This window comes from Trichosurus vulpecula, chromosome 4 (genome assembly GCF_011100635.1).
Source record: "Trichosurus vulpecula isolate mTriVul1 chromosome 4, mTriVul1.pri, whole genome shotgun sequence".
In the NCBI taxonomy this organism is placed as follows: Eukaryota; Metazoa; Chordata; class Mammalia; order Diprotodontia; family Phalangeridae; genus Trichosurus; species Trichosurus vulpecula.
The window spans coordinates 299,447,698-299,463,195 of NC_050576.1; the positions used below are offsets into that span (position 1 = coordinate 299,447,698).

The 15,498-nt window shown below is 34.8% G+C and overlaps 1 protein-coding gene across 2 annotated transcripts in view; it reads right to left on the bottom strand.

Annotated features, from left to right (window-relative positions):
* Positions 1 to 15,008, bottom strand: part of NBEAL1 (neurobeachin like 1) — a 145,382-nt gene extending 130,374 nt beyond the window's left edge. For both annotated transcript variants that reach the window (XM_036754372.1, XM_036754371.1), the window contains exons 1-5: positions 14,932 to 15,008; positions 10,367 to 10,528; positions 6,280 to 6,361; positions 5,579 to 5,706; positions 1,804 to 1,886 (exon numbers count right to left, since the gene is read on the bottom strand). In XM_036754372.1, coding sequence (XP_036610267.1) covers positions 1,804 to 1,886; positions 5,579 to 5,706; positions 6,280 to 6,361; positions 10,367 to 10,440 — 367 coding nt within the window. In that variant the 5' untranslated portion in view covers positions 10,441 to 10,528; positions 14,932 to 15,008. The remainder of the gene's footprint in view (positions 1 to 1,803; positions 1,887 to 5,578; positions 5,707 to 6,279; positions 6,362 to 10,366; positions 10,529 to 14,931) is intronic.
* Positions 15,009 to 15,498: the final 490 nt, after the last annotated feature.

The window sequence follows — 15,498 nt, forward strand, 5'->3', positions numbered from 1 at the left end:
TCTTTGGCTGGCACTTTATTTGTGAATCATGTGGTATTATTTCTTTGGTTTTTATGTTGAGTCTCTGACTCCATAAAATTGATCTTGATGTTTTCTCTTCACTGTTTTCTCTTTACTTTGATGTTTACTCTTTTTTCTAGCCATAACTTCTAGATCAAGGCCTTTTTTTGAGGCTAGGTTCTGTGTATTTCTGGAAGGAACAGCAGGGTCTTCTTTGGAATTGATCTTTATCTGGAGTCTAGGTAATAAGGGCTGTGTTCAAAGACCTCTAAAGCAGTTGGCTGGTGTGGTGTGATCCAAGGCATACTCAGATCATTTCCCTCTGGTTCATGGCCAGAACACCACAGCTGTAGGCTTCAGCTATACTTAGCTAGATCTCCCTTCCCACACAGACACACCTTCAGGCTCTATGTTTCCCTAGATTACCCTGGTCCCAAAAGTAGAAGGCTTCCATGAGCTGTACTCATGGCAGGGCTTTTCTGTCTGGGGTGTGTGTGTGTGTGTGTGTGTGTGTGTGTGTGTGTGTGTGGACATATACATATATGCACATATATCCACATACAGCCACACGTACATATGTGTATGTGTGTATATGTGTTGTGTATATATGTATATAGACATATACATATATGTACATATATCCACATACATCCACATGTGCACATGTATGTGTGTATATATGTATACGTGTTGTGTCTGTGTGTGTGTATATTAAAAACTTGCATGCTTCTGGCTATTTTGTGCTGACCTGAGCGGGCAAAATGTACTTACTATAGTTTCTCCTTGACTTGATCATTTCTCAGTCCAGTGCCTTTTTTTAACTCCTTGCTGGACTAGTTAGAAAGTTAGGCTGTTCTGCTTCCACTCATTCCACCATCTTGAAGAGTCCTTGAACCCAACTACATCTTACTAGCTTTGAGGTCAATACTCTATCCACTATAAGATACTATCTCTCAAAGCAGTGCAAATTAAAACAACTTCACATTACATAGCTCTTATACTAGCAAAAAAAAAATCAATGTGCTGTGGACCCAGCATTAAAGAAGTAAGTAGAAAAAGGCAAAATTATTCACTGCTGATGACGCTGTATATGGATTCAATATTTCCTGAGATCAATACAACATCATTATGTACTAAGAGTTACATAGCTGTTCATACCTTTTGGTCAGTTATTATACTTACGGGAATATTATGGGAATATGCACCAAGAAAGAAATCAAGAAATCTAAAGTACACAAGCCACAATCACTTACTGTTTGAAGAATAAAACAAATATAACTCTACAAAGAATAACAGAATTTAAGATTTGGAATGACTCTTAAGAAATCAACTAGAAGAATCGTCTTATTTCATAGGTGAGGAATCTAGAGCTAAGAGGTGAAATGAATCATTCAAAGTCACAAAGCTACTAAATGGCAAAACTGAGAATAACCTGGCTCCTTATCCTTTTCCTGCATCACACTATATTTCACAAGATATATCATGGTTTTCAACAGTCCCTCAAAATACATGGTATCATAAGTCTCTAAAGTTTAATTCCATGATTAAAAATATATAAAACTAAAATATACTGGACTGTCTAAGTTTTATTTAACTTTCTACTTAGTATGAAAATTGCATGTACTTTAAGAATAGTTTATAAAACTGACATCATTGGATACAAAGAATGAATTAAGTATTCTACCATGGGAGCATTACACACAGTACACATTTAATAAATGTTTGTTTGCTGTGTCACACAATCTTCACCTTGTAAATTTAACAACTTTAGCAAAAGTGCACCAGCAGAAAAGTGTTACTTACGGTAAAAGAAAGGAATGAACTCCACTGTGAGAGAGGCTGGTTTGTATTTCTGTCTGCTCTTTTCCACAGTACTAAGGCTCTTTCTGTATTTGAACATAAGTTTTTTAAAAATATCACATGAAGAACAACTAGAGGATGCACAAACATACACCAAGATATTTCTGAATAAATCAAAAGGACAATGAAAGTCTAAAATATATACCGAGGGGCTTTTTTTAGATTTTAAACAATAAATCAATATGATAAGCTTTGCCTAGAATAGGATCAACACCAATATGTATTTTACTGCTTTGAAATAATTTAACAATTGCAAAGCATCTTTTATTCACAAAAGCAAGCTTCTGTTCATTTACAAAAATAAGACATCCAAGTTTCTTTCCAATTTAATATTGAGAATGAATTCTACTATGAAATTCTCACTCATAAAGAAAATTAATGTTACTGTTCTAACAATTTGACTGAAAAGATTAGAAGTCCACATTACAACAATAATTTATCAATATCCTTAGGTCATTTGTCACCCCCACCCCTCATCCCCCTGGGCCTGGTCCAGCATGTTCCTGAAGTCTCAAGAATATGCAGTCTCAAGAATCTGAAACTAGAATAGATTAGGCTTGAAAATGATGCCCAATAATCACATATCTTCTTGACCTCCAATCCTGGACTCCTGTCTAGTATCTAAAGGTTCAAATATCTAAAGATTCCTAAGCCTCTATGCTTCTCCATAGAATAGGCCCAATGAGAAGGGCAGAGCTCCTGTCAACTGGAAGGAAGTCTTGCCAGAATAGCCAGGCTTGCCAGAGATGATATCAGACACCAGTCCCCCACCTCCCACATTTCTAAGACTATGCTTAGCAATGGAATATTAAAAGCAGATAAAGAAGAACCTAGAAATATCACTTAGAACAGTAGTGTGAAACTCAAATAGAAAGGGATCCTGCAACAAAATGACTTAAAAAAAACACAATTAATGTTATCTTTGTCGCACTACATTTTAATTTATTTTGTTAAATATTTCTCAATTGCACTTTAATCTGGTTTGGGCTGAAATTTTTGGGGAGTCTGCCCAAGGACTTTGACAGGTCTGACTTGGAACATATATATAAAACAGAAAACAGAGGATTATCTACACTCTCCTATGTATTTTAAGTCCAATTAGAGAATTGTAGAATAATTCTGTATAACCATTTGTGAAGTCCTATCCTGGTATCATGAAATGAATGTAGCTTCACAGAAATACAAGATTTCCTTTTGGTCTATCATTTCAAACTCTGTCAACTGAGGAAAAAAGATCATTTTAAACTAAATTCCTTTTAAATTACCAGGTAACAAAGACAGTGAAAATTAAAATCAATTTAGATGATCTACAAGTAGGTACAGAATTGTATTAGAACCTCTGCATAAGTCTATTTACATTTTATAAACTTACATAAAGACCATCAACAAATTTAATCTTTTAATTTCTTCATAAAATATGTGCTACCAGAAGCAATAATGAGCATCCTCAGTGGATAAGCAGCCAGAAAATGTACTTCTACAGTTTGTGACACGTAATTCATTCTAAACTACCTGCATTAGATACAACAGACAGACACAAATGAGAATTCCTTTAGTTACAGTACTTAACGGACAATCTAGCAACATAAATCAAAAAGGGGTAGGAAAACAATTTCAAATGTATCCTCAGAAGTAATAAAGCAATATGAAAGAAAAAATTTGAACTGAAAACAATTTCAAACCCAAGCTCTAACATTTAGTACTGTGGGACCACAAACAAATTACTTATCCTCTGGGCATGTTTCCTTATCTGAAAATGAGGATAACAACATTTGCTCTACCAATGACGCAGAGCTTTTGTGAGGAAAGTACTTTTGTAAACCTCCAAGTGCTATATAAGTAAATATTTATTAAATTCTTTGAAAGCTGGTACTGAACCTATTTAAGTCAAATTTTTTTTTTTACCATCACCACAACATTTGTTTAATAAACACTATTTTATGACTATCCCAGTGCTAGGTAAATAGCAAGTACTTAATAAATTGATAACATATTGTGAATTAATTGACTGATATTAGAAAAGGTCGTATACCTTTTAAGTTTCTCTAAGCTTCCCAAAATTTCACGGAGTGGGAGGGAGGTTATTATTATATTATTAACCTTAACTTAATGTCATCCTACATCCAAGATCCACTGAGGAAACAGGCAAACGGGAAGAATTCCTAAAATTATTTAGGATTCTGAAAGTAAAGACAAAACTGCTACTAAATTGAATGTTGCCTAAGTTTCACTTTAGCATAAGTAATACAATTGTAAAAGGCTCAAAATCTTATATTATTTCTTAAAGTTAAATGGGCATCATTGTCTTGTTCTTCTGGCAAGCGGCTAACGCCTAAATTACTAGTAAAAAAGTAAAGAAATGTTTTTATCCTTTCACTAAACCAAACTCTTGTCACTCTGCCCAGTTAACTTCAAAATCTGATTAAGAAATAAGGCTGAAAAGTACCATAATTCTTTGAGTTACTCTCACCTAAACCACAAAGTTCTCAGCCCATGCTCTCATTCCATGACACTCAATTGTCTTGATTTCTACATTTCATTTCCTTCCCATCTCCAATCCTCCTTCACCCCTCTGTTTCAGAGAAATAGGAGCACCCTCTCTTTCTACATAGTGTTTTAATCTTCCTTACTATTCATGGATTTACCTTTAATTACCCTTGGATTTCAGTTTTTTTTCTGTCCATCATTGCTAATCTGTCATCATATTCCTATTTACCTGTTTTCTTTACCCTGTGAGAAAATGTCCTCTTTCCTTCCAGTCTCTCAGTTTCTCTGTCTCTTGGGCTATTATATTAAACTGTCTCTCTCTAACTTTCTGTGAGGAAACTTTCCTATGATGATCTATTTGAAAACTCTAAGCATTCTGTTTGGTTTAATGGTGTTAAAATGTTCAGGAAAAAAAAAAGTTTGACACCATTAAGAAACCTCTCGTATAAATTGAAGTGGGAAAGAAATACCCACCAGCTCAGACAGACAGTGACCAACTGAATGAATTAAAGGAAGGGTGAAAATTAAAAGTGCATTTTTGTCTCCATTTTAAGAGACTCTATTAAGGGTTTGTTGGGAAACATGAGGCAGAATGTGTGAAAGGGCTAAGCACACTGAGCAGCTGACCAAGTATGGCTTTGGTAGAGGAAAGAGACTAGAGAAGGAAGAAAATGCAAAGAGGTAGATATCACTTTCTCATTGAGAGGTAACCAAAAGAAGTGCCAAGAGCCATGGAAAAACCCTGGAACAATCTCCCAGAAATATAAAAGAAAGCAAACATGTAAGGTGAGACAGATAAGCACTAAGCTTAACAATGGGAGCACTTAAGTGGTAACTAGGAGTTTATTTTTCATAACTCTTACTCTAACTAAAAAAGGGACAATAGAGTTCAGGACTTGGAATCAGGAAGATGGGTTAAAGTCACCCCTCCAATACTTCCTAGTTGTGTGACCATGGACAAGTCATGTATCTTCTCTTAGTCTGTCTTAGACTCTCTAAGACTCTAAAGTGGAGACAGATGAGAAGCTACAATGTTCCATATTTAATCACCTTATAATAGCTTCTACCAACCATTTATTGTCTCCAACTTACACTGTGGCCTAAAATTTAAGTCTGTGGAACTTGTATCTATAGCTTTCAAACTGTTTTCCCAGAGAATAGAAGGTATTACTACCATATTCTCAAGTTAAGGTTAATAACACATTAGAATTTATGATACCATGTGACATACCCTGCAATTCTATGCCTCCAGTTTCGATATGGGTCATACAAACTCTCACAAAAAGCCAATGCATGTCTTACAAATTCTTCAATAGAAGTCTGATCTGCCACGTCTTTCTCTTTTGTTTTGCTTTTTAGCTAAGAAAAAACAATTAGATACCAAAACTTTAATTTGATAAATATTATAAATTAAACATAGTTACATGGGCTTATCTACAGAACATTCACAAAATGTTCATTTATTAATTCAAATAAGTCTAATTTTCTAATATAAACAGAATATATTCTTATTAAGATAAATTAGGATCATTTAATATTTATCTAGAGTGAATAAACTCCTAAAAACTGTGGATTTTTCATATATAGCATTTAAAATAAACAGTCAAAATCTTTTAAATAAATAACTCCCTTATTAGGATACATAAAAAATGAATAATTGGTCAAGAATCCTCTGGCGTGTATTAATATGACAATTTTTCTAACAGTATTGCTTTTTAAAAATTAAAATTGGTCCTTTCATTCTAATAAATTATGTTGTTAATAAATGCTTGTTTTAAATGTATACATATGAAAATAATGGAGCTATATATACTCTTGTAATTCTCTTCAAAATTACTAAGCCTCTGAAAACATTTTACTCTATATACTATACTACAAAAGCAATCTATTTTCTCCTATTACATTTTTAAGGGAATGTTAGTTTATACCTACTTGCTGAATATAGAGTGTTGTCATGGTGATAACATGATTAATGTAGGAACAAGTCCCAATTTCTTCCACATTAGACAGGTTTCTGTAAGAAAATAAGAATTATATTAATTTATATGGAAATATAAGAATAAAATACGAAAGCTGTATTATAAGCATTAGACAAAAAGTTAACTGTCCAGCTTAATTTTTTTTTAATTTAAGCAATGTAAAAAAAAGGTGAAACATGAGATCAACCAAGAAACTTAAAATGGATAATGAATAAAAATGGACCTTAAACAATATTTGAGCCACAGGAATGATATAGAATGACATACAACAGGAAAACTTGGACTCCAAGTGCTAAAGAGAGGAGGCATTGGCTTAGGAACCAAGAGACTGGAGTGTCATCCTGGCTTTCTTCTCACTAAGTGGTGTAACTGTAACTAACTTGCTATACCTTTTTATGCCTCAGTTTCCTCACGTGTAAAATAAGGGGATAGGTTGTACAAGAAAACAAATTTGGAATTATATAAGAAAAGCCATTAAAACACTGATATGACTCAATCCCACAATAGCAGTACCAAGCATATGCTCCAAAGAAATTAGAATAAAGAAAAGGACTCATGTACATAAAAATATAACAAAAAAACTGGAAACAAAGTTTACTGGGGAATGGCTGAACAAATTGTAGTATATGAATGTAATGGAATATTTTTATATCCACAAGAAATGATAAATTCAGAGAAACATAGGAAAATATATGCACTGATACAGCATGAAGGGAAAGAAACCAAGAGAACTATATCTAAAGTGATTACAATAATATAAATTTAAAAAAATTAAAAGTCAGCTGAACTCAGACTGAATGCAATGACCAAATCTGGCTCCAGAGGACAGATGATGAAATGTAGTTTATTCACCTGGTAGATTGGGAACTATGGGAGTGGAATGCTGCATACATTGTCAGAAACATTCTCTTTGTTCAACTATTTTATTAATATCAGGAAATGGTGTAAAAATGATGTAAAAATGTAAAGGTATTAACAAAACTTTTTTAAAAATAAAGTAAAATAATTGAACTAGAGCATCTTGAATGTTACTGTCAATTCCAATATTCCATTATTCTATAATTCAATTCTCCTGTGTTCCTTAACAAAACAGATTTTTAAGTTTCCTGAGAGGAGGTATTTCTATTCTTCTATTTCACATATTCTCTGTAGGCACCTAGCAAAACACCTTATTATAACTTGAATTTTTCTATTTTCAGCAAGACTAATTCAGAAACAATGCAAAAGAAAATTAGAAGAAATTACCTTAAAGTATAGGAGAAAAGTTTTAAGTTAAATATTATGAAAAACAATTCTATATCTCTAGAATTTCTATTTTACTTTACCATGTATCTGGCATTTATTAATTAACTTTTTAAGTTATATAGTTTATTTCAATTCATTTATTCACTCATTCATTTATTCAACATGCTTTTATTAAACACCTAACAGATACCAGACACTGCTAGGCACTGGAGATAGAGACATTAAAAAAAAACAGGAAGCAATATATACACATAGAAACAAAAACAAAATATACTCTAAGTAAATTCAAATTAATTAGAGGGAGCACTGGCAACTGGAAGAAGGGAAGAGATCAAAAAAAGCTTTAAATAAAAGTGGTGGCACTTGAGGTGAAATGGTGGAGGTGAGGAAGGGAGAGCATTCCAGGCATGGATGGGAAACAGCTTCTGCACATGGCCTGAAGGGAAGAAATGGACTGTCAGTCTCCAAAAAGGAGTAAGAAACTAGTTTGGTCAGAACAAAACTGTAAAGGTGAGCTGGAGTCAAATTGAGCACTTTAAACTCTTGAGTAAAAAGACTGTATTTTACCCTAGAAGCAACAGAGAATCACATAAGCAAAGAGGTGACATAGTTGGATCTATGTTTCAAAAATATCAGTGTGGCAGACAAGTGGAAGATATATTAAATAGAGGAGAAACTCATGGCAAAGGGACCAATTAGGAGCTTAGGATTCCAGGGGAAAGAAGGGAAGGGACTAAATTAGGATGGGAGCTCAACTAGACTGTAAGGTCTTTGAAGGGAGAGTTTACTATATCTTTTATCACTTTATGTCAACTAAAGCAGACATATGAAAGAATGCTCCAAATCACAATAGGAAAAATGCAGATAAAAACAAACAACCCTAAGGCTGTCAACAAACTGAAAAAGATGACAAAGATGACATGCTAATATATTGTTACTGAAGGTATGAATTTGTCCAACCATTATAGAAAGCAGTTTGGAATTATTCAAATGTGACTCGACCAAGGTTATACAATTAAGTGTCTAAAGCGACATTAGAACTCAGGTCTTCCTGACTCCAAGTCCAACATTCTATCCACTGTACCTCAAGCTTGGTTTCAAAGAAGAAATATAAAAAGACTTCCCTGGCTTTTTTAAAGAGGTGGGAGACCACAGATGTGGAACCCTACATCCAGCATCAGAATTTTTCCCATACATTGGTTAGTTATGCTGACCTATTTTTTCTTTCTTATTACAAGGGATGGCATTCTGGAAGAAGCTAGTTGAGATACAGTGGGAGATGTAAATGATGTTTAAAAAAAAAGATACCAATAAAATTTATTTTTAAAAATTGAAGTCTAACATGATACAATGAAATTGTAATGTAGACACACATTACCACCCATCTGCATTATTTATAATGACCTTTTTACAGGCCTGGTCACCTCCACATTCTCCCCCAACCCAGTCCAACTCTATATGGTGATCAGAATCACCTATTTTCTTCTTGGTTTTAATTTCTCCTGTAGGAACATGCATCTCAACTCTCCTATTCTCTAAACTCTTTTCCCTTTCAGTCTTTCTCACTTTCATTTTCTAGCCATCTGGTCTTTTATGTAAAGCTGTCTGTCAGTGAGGAAATTTCGATAATGTTTGTTTAAGCCCATCAATGTCGATTTATCATATCATTACTCTGCTAAAAGAAATGTCCAATGGCTTTCTATTCATGTCTTCGGTTAGTTTTCAAGGCCCTCCACAACATATCCTACCTTTCCCAGTCTAATTTCTCATTTTCCCTTCTCTACATTACATCTTGCAGCTAAAATGGACAACTCTCTGTCTCTCAGAAATGCAATGAGCTCTCAAATTAAAATCTAAATGCAGTTAGCTGCCTCACCCAAGATCTAAGCAGTAAATAAAAACTCCTGGATTCAACCCAAGGTCTTCTGACTCCAAATCCAGCACCTTTTCTACCAGACGATACTGCTGTCCTCCAAATCTAACTTGGCAAAAATCCCTCAGAAAATACAGGGTTTGGCTTGAAGGAAAATATGCAGGGCATGGCTGTGCATGGTGAAACTCAACTGGAAACAGATTGCTACCAGTTGCACATGGACTTAGAAAACCACAAGTTATCATTATCTCTGTTGTATTGTATTCTTATATATTTTGTTAAACATTTCCCAGTCATATTTTAATGTGGTTCCAGTTTTATGCATGAGTTTGACATGGGTAGTCTAAACAATATAGAGAAGAGTCAGATCATTAATTCCTTTTCCCTTGTTCTGTATACAATATTTTTAATATTACAATATTTCTAAGATAGCATTAGTGATTTTGGCAGTCACATTAGGTTGTTAACTCATACTAAGCATTCAACTACAGCAGGTAGGCAATCACTGGGTGGCTTTCAAAAATTAACATTGCTAACTAGATTATAAAACTACTACAAAAGTACTACTGCTTAGTTTATTTTTTAGATTCAAATCAACGGAAAATACACGATCATCTAGACAGCATTATCATGATAAATAGGCATCTAAGTGGATGACCACTGACCCTAGAGTCAGAAGACCTGAGTTCAAATCTGCCCTCAGGCACTTATTAGTTATGTAACCCTAGGCAAGTCACTTAACCCTGTTTGTCTCAGTTTCCTCAACTCAAAAAAATGAGCTGGAAAAGGACATAGCAAAACACTCCAGTATCTTTGCCAAGAAAACCCCAATTGGGTCATGAAAAGTTGGACATGACTGAAATGACTAAACAACAAATCACGAGAAGAAGAGGTGATTGACTCATGCCTAAATGTCAGATACCTGCAAAGGATTATGAAGAACTTGACAAGGAGAAGTGACAAAGCCTGTTGTTGCTCCTCTAGTCCATCTGCCATTTTTTGAACACACTGTAGTAGCTGGCTTCTTAGAACCTGAAGAATATTATCAGGAAGAAGAGATATTCCAGGAGGCACATCATCCACTCTATAATGCAAGGTGGGGGGGAAAAAAAAAGAAAAGGCCTTTAAGGGTTAATGTACAATCCATGAGGTTTTGGGTCAAGTCATAGGAAAGCTTTTTGATTCTTCCCAGGCATTTTATCTTCATAAACGGTAGCTGCCACAAGACAATCCTGCATTAGAATAGCATGGAGACTGAGAGTAGACTTCCTTCCCAAAAAGGGTAACTAAAAACAGGGAAATGTTGAATATACTAATTCAAGCTGAGTTGGTTTGTTTGTTTAAATACCTTAATCAAGACAACAAATTAGATAGGCACACTTTATGCTTCTAAACAATAAAATAGGCCATACACAAATGTAGAATTTTTTTTAAAAACCACTTTAACTGTGACCAAATCTTTTAAGATTTTCTAATCTTCAAACTGCCCCATTTTCCCTGTTTCAGTATGTACTGTTTTTCAGCTCAGCTGCACATTTTAGAGTAAAGATGTTAAAGCCCTCACTATCACCCTTCTTCTGCTTCTCCTCCTTACAAACCTGAAAAGGTCCTCAAATGCTTCTTAGTTTTAGACCTTTATATCTGTTCTTAGTCATCTTCCTCTAAGGGCTCTAAATACCCTTTTCAGAGCAGACATGAAGCAACTGTGCCTGTCCAAGATATTACAGGTTCTCTCATTCAGAACTTCTCTTTTCATTCTGACAGAAAAATTGGATATTTTAAAAAGCAGATGTGATAGCTGAGTAGCCAGCTATTGCCAGAAAAAACCCTGCCCTCAGCCCCTAACTACAAACCCCAGTCTTGCATACTAAAGAGTGGACTCAGACCTTTTGAATTCTAGCAAATGTCCCTGGGCTCCGTGACTTTTCCAAGGAATGTAAGCTAATTACCAGGAAAAGCCTGATGCAAAACGGTCTTCCTTTATCTAATTGAATGGGTTCAGAGATGTCTCTATTCTGTGTCAACAGACTAAGCTGGAGCATCCCTTGGTCTGTCTATGGCCATAAAGGATGAAAGCCTCGGCCTTAGATATTATCTTGAATTATATGACCTCTGCCTTATCTTGATCTTTTCCTGTGGGAGTTATGGCAAGTTGGAGACAGGGATCCTGGGTTGTACTTTCGGTTGACAGCTATCTACAATCTATTGAGGAGGTTCTTTTGATCATGGTCATAAAAGGTACAGGCGTGCTGAATCTGTAAAATAATGTTTCAAGAGATAATTAACCACTGTACCCTGTATTCTCTATATAAACTACACTTTCACTTCAATACGAGGCCATTGATTTGGGATGATTCCCCAATGGCCGCCGGCTAATAAATTCTCCATTTAAAACTTATACTCTGTGGAGTGTCTCACTTGCTTCTGGTATAACAAATAAGCTTTTATTTTTGTTTTATTTAAAACAAAACATAGGTTTAAAACCATAAAACATATTTAAATTGCTATTTTACTTGGAATATAGTAGCACTTCAGAATATAGACCAAGTGCAGGTTACTATTAATTATGGTAGATTACCTACCACTAACTCATAATGACCTCTGGAATGTCTGAATTAAGGATACACTATGAAAGGCAATGTGATGTAATGGATAGAAAGCTGTGTTCAGTCAAGAAAACCTGGGTTCAAGTCCTGCCTGTGACAGGTAATGGCTGCGTGGTCCCAGGAAGGTCACTGAGCTTCTGAGTACTCCAGGACAGCACCTAAGCCCATCAGTTGCAGAGCCGGTGCAGATGCGCATTGAAGGAATTCCCTAAATCGATAAAATCACAGGTCTAATTTTTAAAAATATATGAAAGCCTTACAATATCCTAGTGCCAAATCATTAAACCTCACAAAATAAACAAAGTTGGGCATCTAAATTTCCCCACTATGAAATGATTTCTGGATTGCTCCATATACAAAACAGCTGTTTTCAAAAACACACCAAATGTATGTTACCACTGCCTCCTACTTCATTGATGACATAGAGGCTCCCTCAACTTCTCTCCTCTGCATCTCAAAAACCCCTAAGATCTTTCAGTCTCATCTCCAATGCTTTTGCCCCAGAACAAAAGTGCTTCTTGCTGGAATTCATTCTTCTATTTCTGTCCTTACTCTCATTACCCCCTTCTAGGATTCTGCCTCATCAGTCTTCCCCTCTTTTTTTCCTCTTCAGCCTCTACCTTTCTATTTGTTCCTCCACAATCACACCCCACCATTTAAAAATGTGTTAAGGTTTCCCCAGTGTTAAACAAAACCCAGCCTTCCCCTCAAGCTATTTTCCATCACTTCTCCTCCCCTTTATTGATCCTCTTCTAGGAAGCACAGTCTACATTCAATTTCTTGCTCCTTGTTATCCCATCCCTCTAATGAAATTGCTTTCACCAATGTTACCAACAATCTCTTAACTGGTAACAGAAGACCTTTTCTCAGTCCTCATCCTTTTTGACTGCTCTGCAGCTTGAAACTTCTGAGTAATTCCAACCCCTGGACAATCTTTGTTCCTTGGCTGTCACATCATCAGTTCTGAGAAAGAGCTTAACAGCTACCCTCAGAGTAAGTGTGAGTGTGTGAGTGTGTGTGAGTGTGTGTGTGTGTATCCTTTTTAGAGCCTGAGGGTTTCACAACCCTCTAGACCTAATTAACAAAAGATATGGGCCTTCCTATGAACAAGCCTCTCCTAATCAAGCTTCCCTTAACTAGCTCCACCTGAGACCTGTTAATGAGATTAATGGGCAGGGAGGATCTTTGATCACATTAACACCAGAGATATTAAGTATTATTTTTCTTACATCTAAATGGGTGATTATTAACTATCTCCATAAAAATTTGAGGCACTGGATTTCAGAAAAACCTGGGCTTATGTGAACTGATGCTAAGTGAAGTGAAAAGAACGAAAAGAACTTTGAACACAGTAACAGCAAAATTGTTCAAAGACCAACTTTGATAGACTTAGCTCTTCTCAGCAATACAATGATCTAAGACAATTCCAAAAGACTCATGATGGAAAATGCTTTCCACATCCAGAGAAAGAGCTATGGAATCTAAGGCAGATTGAGGCATACTATTTTCTCTTTTTTTGCTGTTTATTCTTTCTCATGGTTTTTCTCTTTTATTCTGATTCTTCTTTCACAACATGACTAATGTGGAAATATGTTTAATATGATTGTACATGTATAGGCTACATCAGACTGCATGCCATCTTGGGGAGGAGGAAGGGGAGGGAGAAAAAAATTTGAAACTCAAAATCTTATAAAAGTGACTGTTAAAAAACTATCTTTACATGTAATTGGAAAAAATAAAAATACTATTGAGTGGGAAAAAACATTAAAAAAAATCTGAGGAACTATACCATTACTCTCATAATGTATGTGTGTGTAAATATGATATAATTAATTTCTATCAAGGATCTTCCACTGTAAGTAACAAGACATTTGTTTCCAAGAGGAGGAAGAACATGTAAAATCTAAATCCAACTATGTAATGTAAGGACTCTATCAAATCAGACTATCCAAAAAGTTTTATGAATACTATAAAAAAAGTTAAAAGTACATATGTGTATAATAACGATATTTTTTCTAGTTTGGCACTATTTTGCATTGCTGCTTGGTATTCTTTAATTTCTATCCCACTTTTTATGTGGTAAGACTTCTCATTTTTATGAATCTACTATAAAGCTAATGAGATATGATAGAAAAATTCAACTAACATCAAAATTATGAGTATTTTCAATCTAATATATAAAAAGAGTAAACACAGACAAAATAAAATATAAAAACATGTACAACTTCTCAAGTGGTATTTTCCTAAATATTACCAAAAGCAGTCATTAAGTAACAACATCCCAAATATTCTATTCTTATTAATAAAGCATGAGTAATTCCCTTTATTTATACCTACTTAAGCCCTTTTCTATTTGCAGATAATCTTCATTTTACCCAAAAGATACATTCTAGCAAAGCTGGCTATAAAAGAATGCTACATGCTATTATTTCAATTATGAAATGGCAGCGGTGGGGGGGGTTGGGAATCTCCCAACAGACTTCAGTTGACCATTACTAGGTATAATGGAAAACATCTTGCATCATCATTTCAGAATTTTGTAGCATTTTTTCATCAAATTCCAAGTATGCTCAATCCTCTGCTCCTTGAACTAAAGTGCCAGAGTTTCTGTCATGTCTTGAGATTACCTGACTCCCATTCAGAGTTTATAGAGTTTTGCTCCTCTCCTTTTGGTTGTGGTATTTGCAATGTTTAATTTAACAAGATTATACAACATCTGCTGTTATATATTTATCAACTGTTGACATATTGCTACTAACTAAAATAATCTTTAATTAAGCAGAGTTGAAAACATTATTTTTAAAATAAGGGAGTTATTTCTAAAGATAGGATTCTGATACCCAGTTAGATTCCTCATGAAGACCAGTATGTTTCTACATACCGAGTAGGCAGTTTTTCAAAGTCCACATCTAAGAATTGCTCATAACTAGAAACAAAACTCTCCAACCATAGCTTCAGGTAGTCTGGATCTTTCTGAAAAAGGAAAATTATCATATTAAGGATGTTTTTTAAAGAAATAACATAATTAAACTCTAATTTATGCTACCATCTCTAATATCCTTTCTAGCTCTATCTCCTTCATTTTACAGTTAAGCTAACTGATATCCAAAGTATGTTCCAAATTTAAAAAGCGGGATGTGCAATCCATTACTAAGATTTAGACAAATACATGACTTTTGAACTTTTATTTTTCAATTATCAAGTATTTTCTCTCCCTCCCACATCCTTCCCAGCCAAGTGAGTAGGAGAAAGAGAAAAGAAGGGTGGGGTGAAGAGAATCCTTGCAATACGTATAACCAAGCAAAACAAATCCCCATAATGGCCATGTCTAAAAACAGATGACTCTTTCTGCATCTTAAGTATATCACCTCTCAGTCAGGAGGTGTTTAGTAAGCTTCACTGGTACTCTGGAATCATAATCAGTCATTGTATTATCAGTATCAAATCT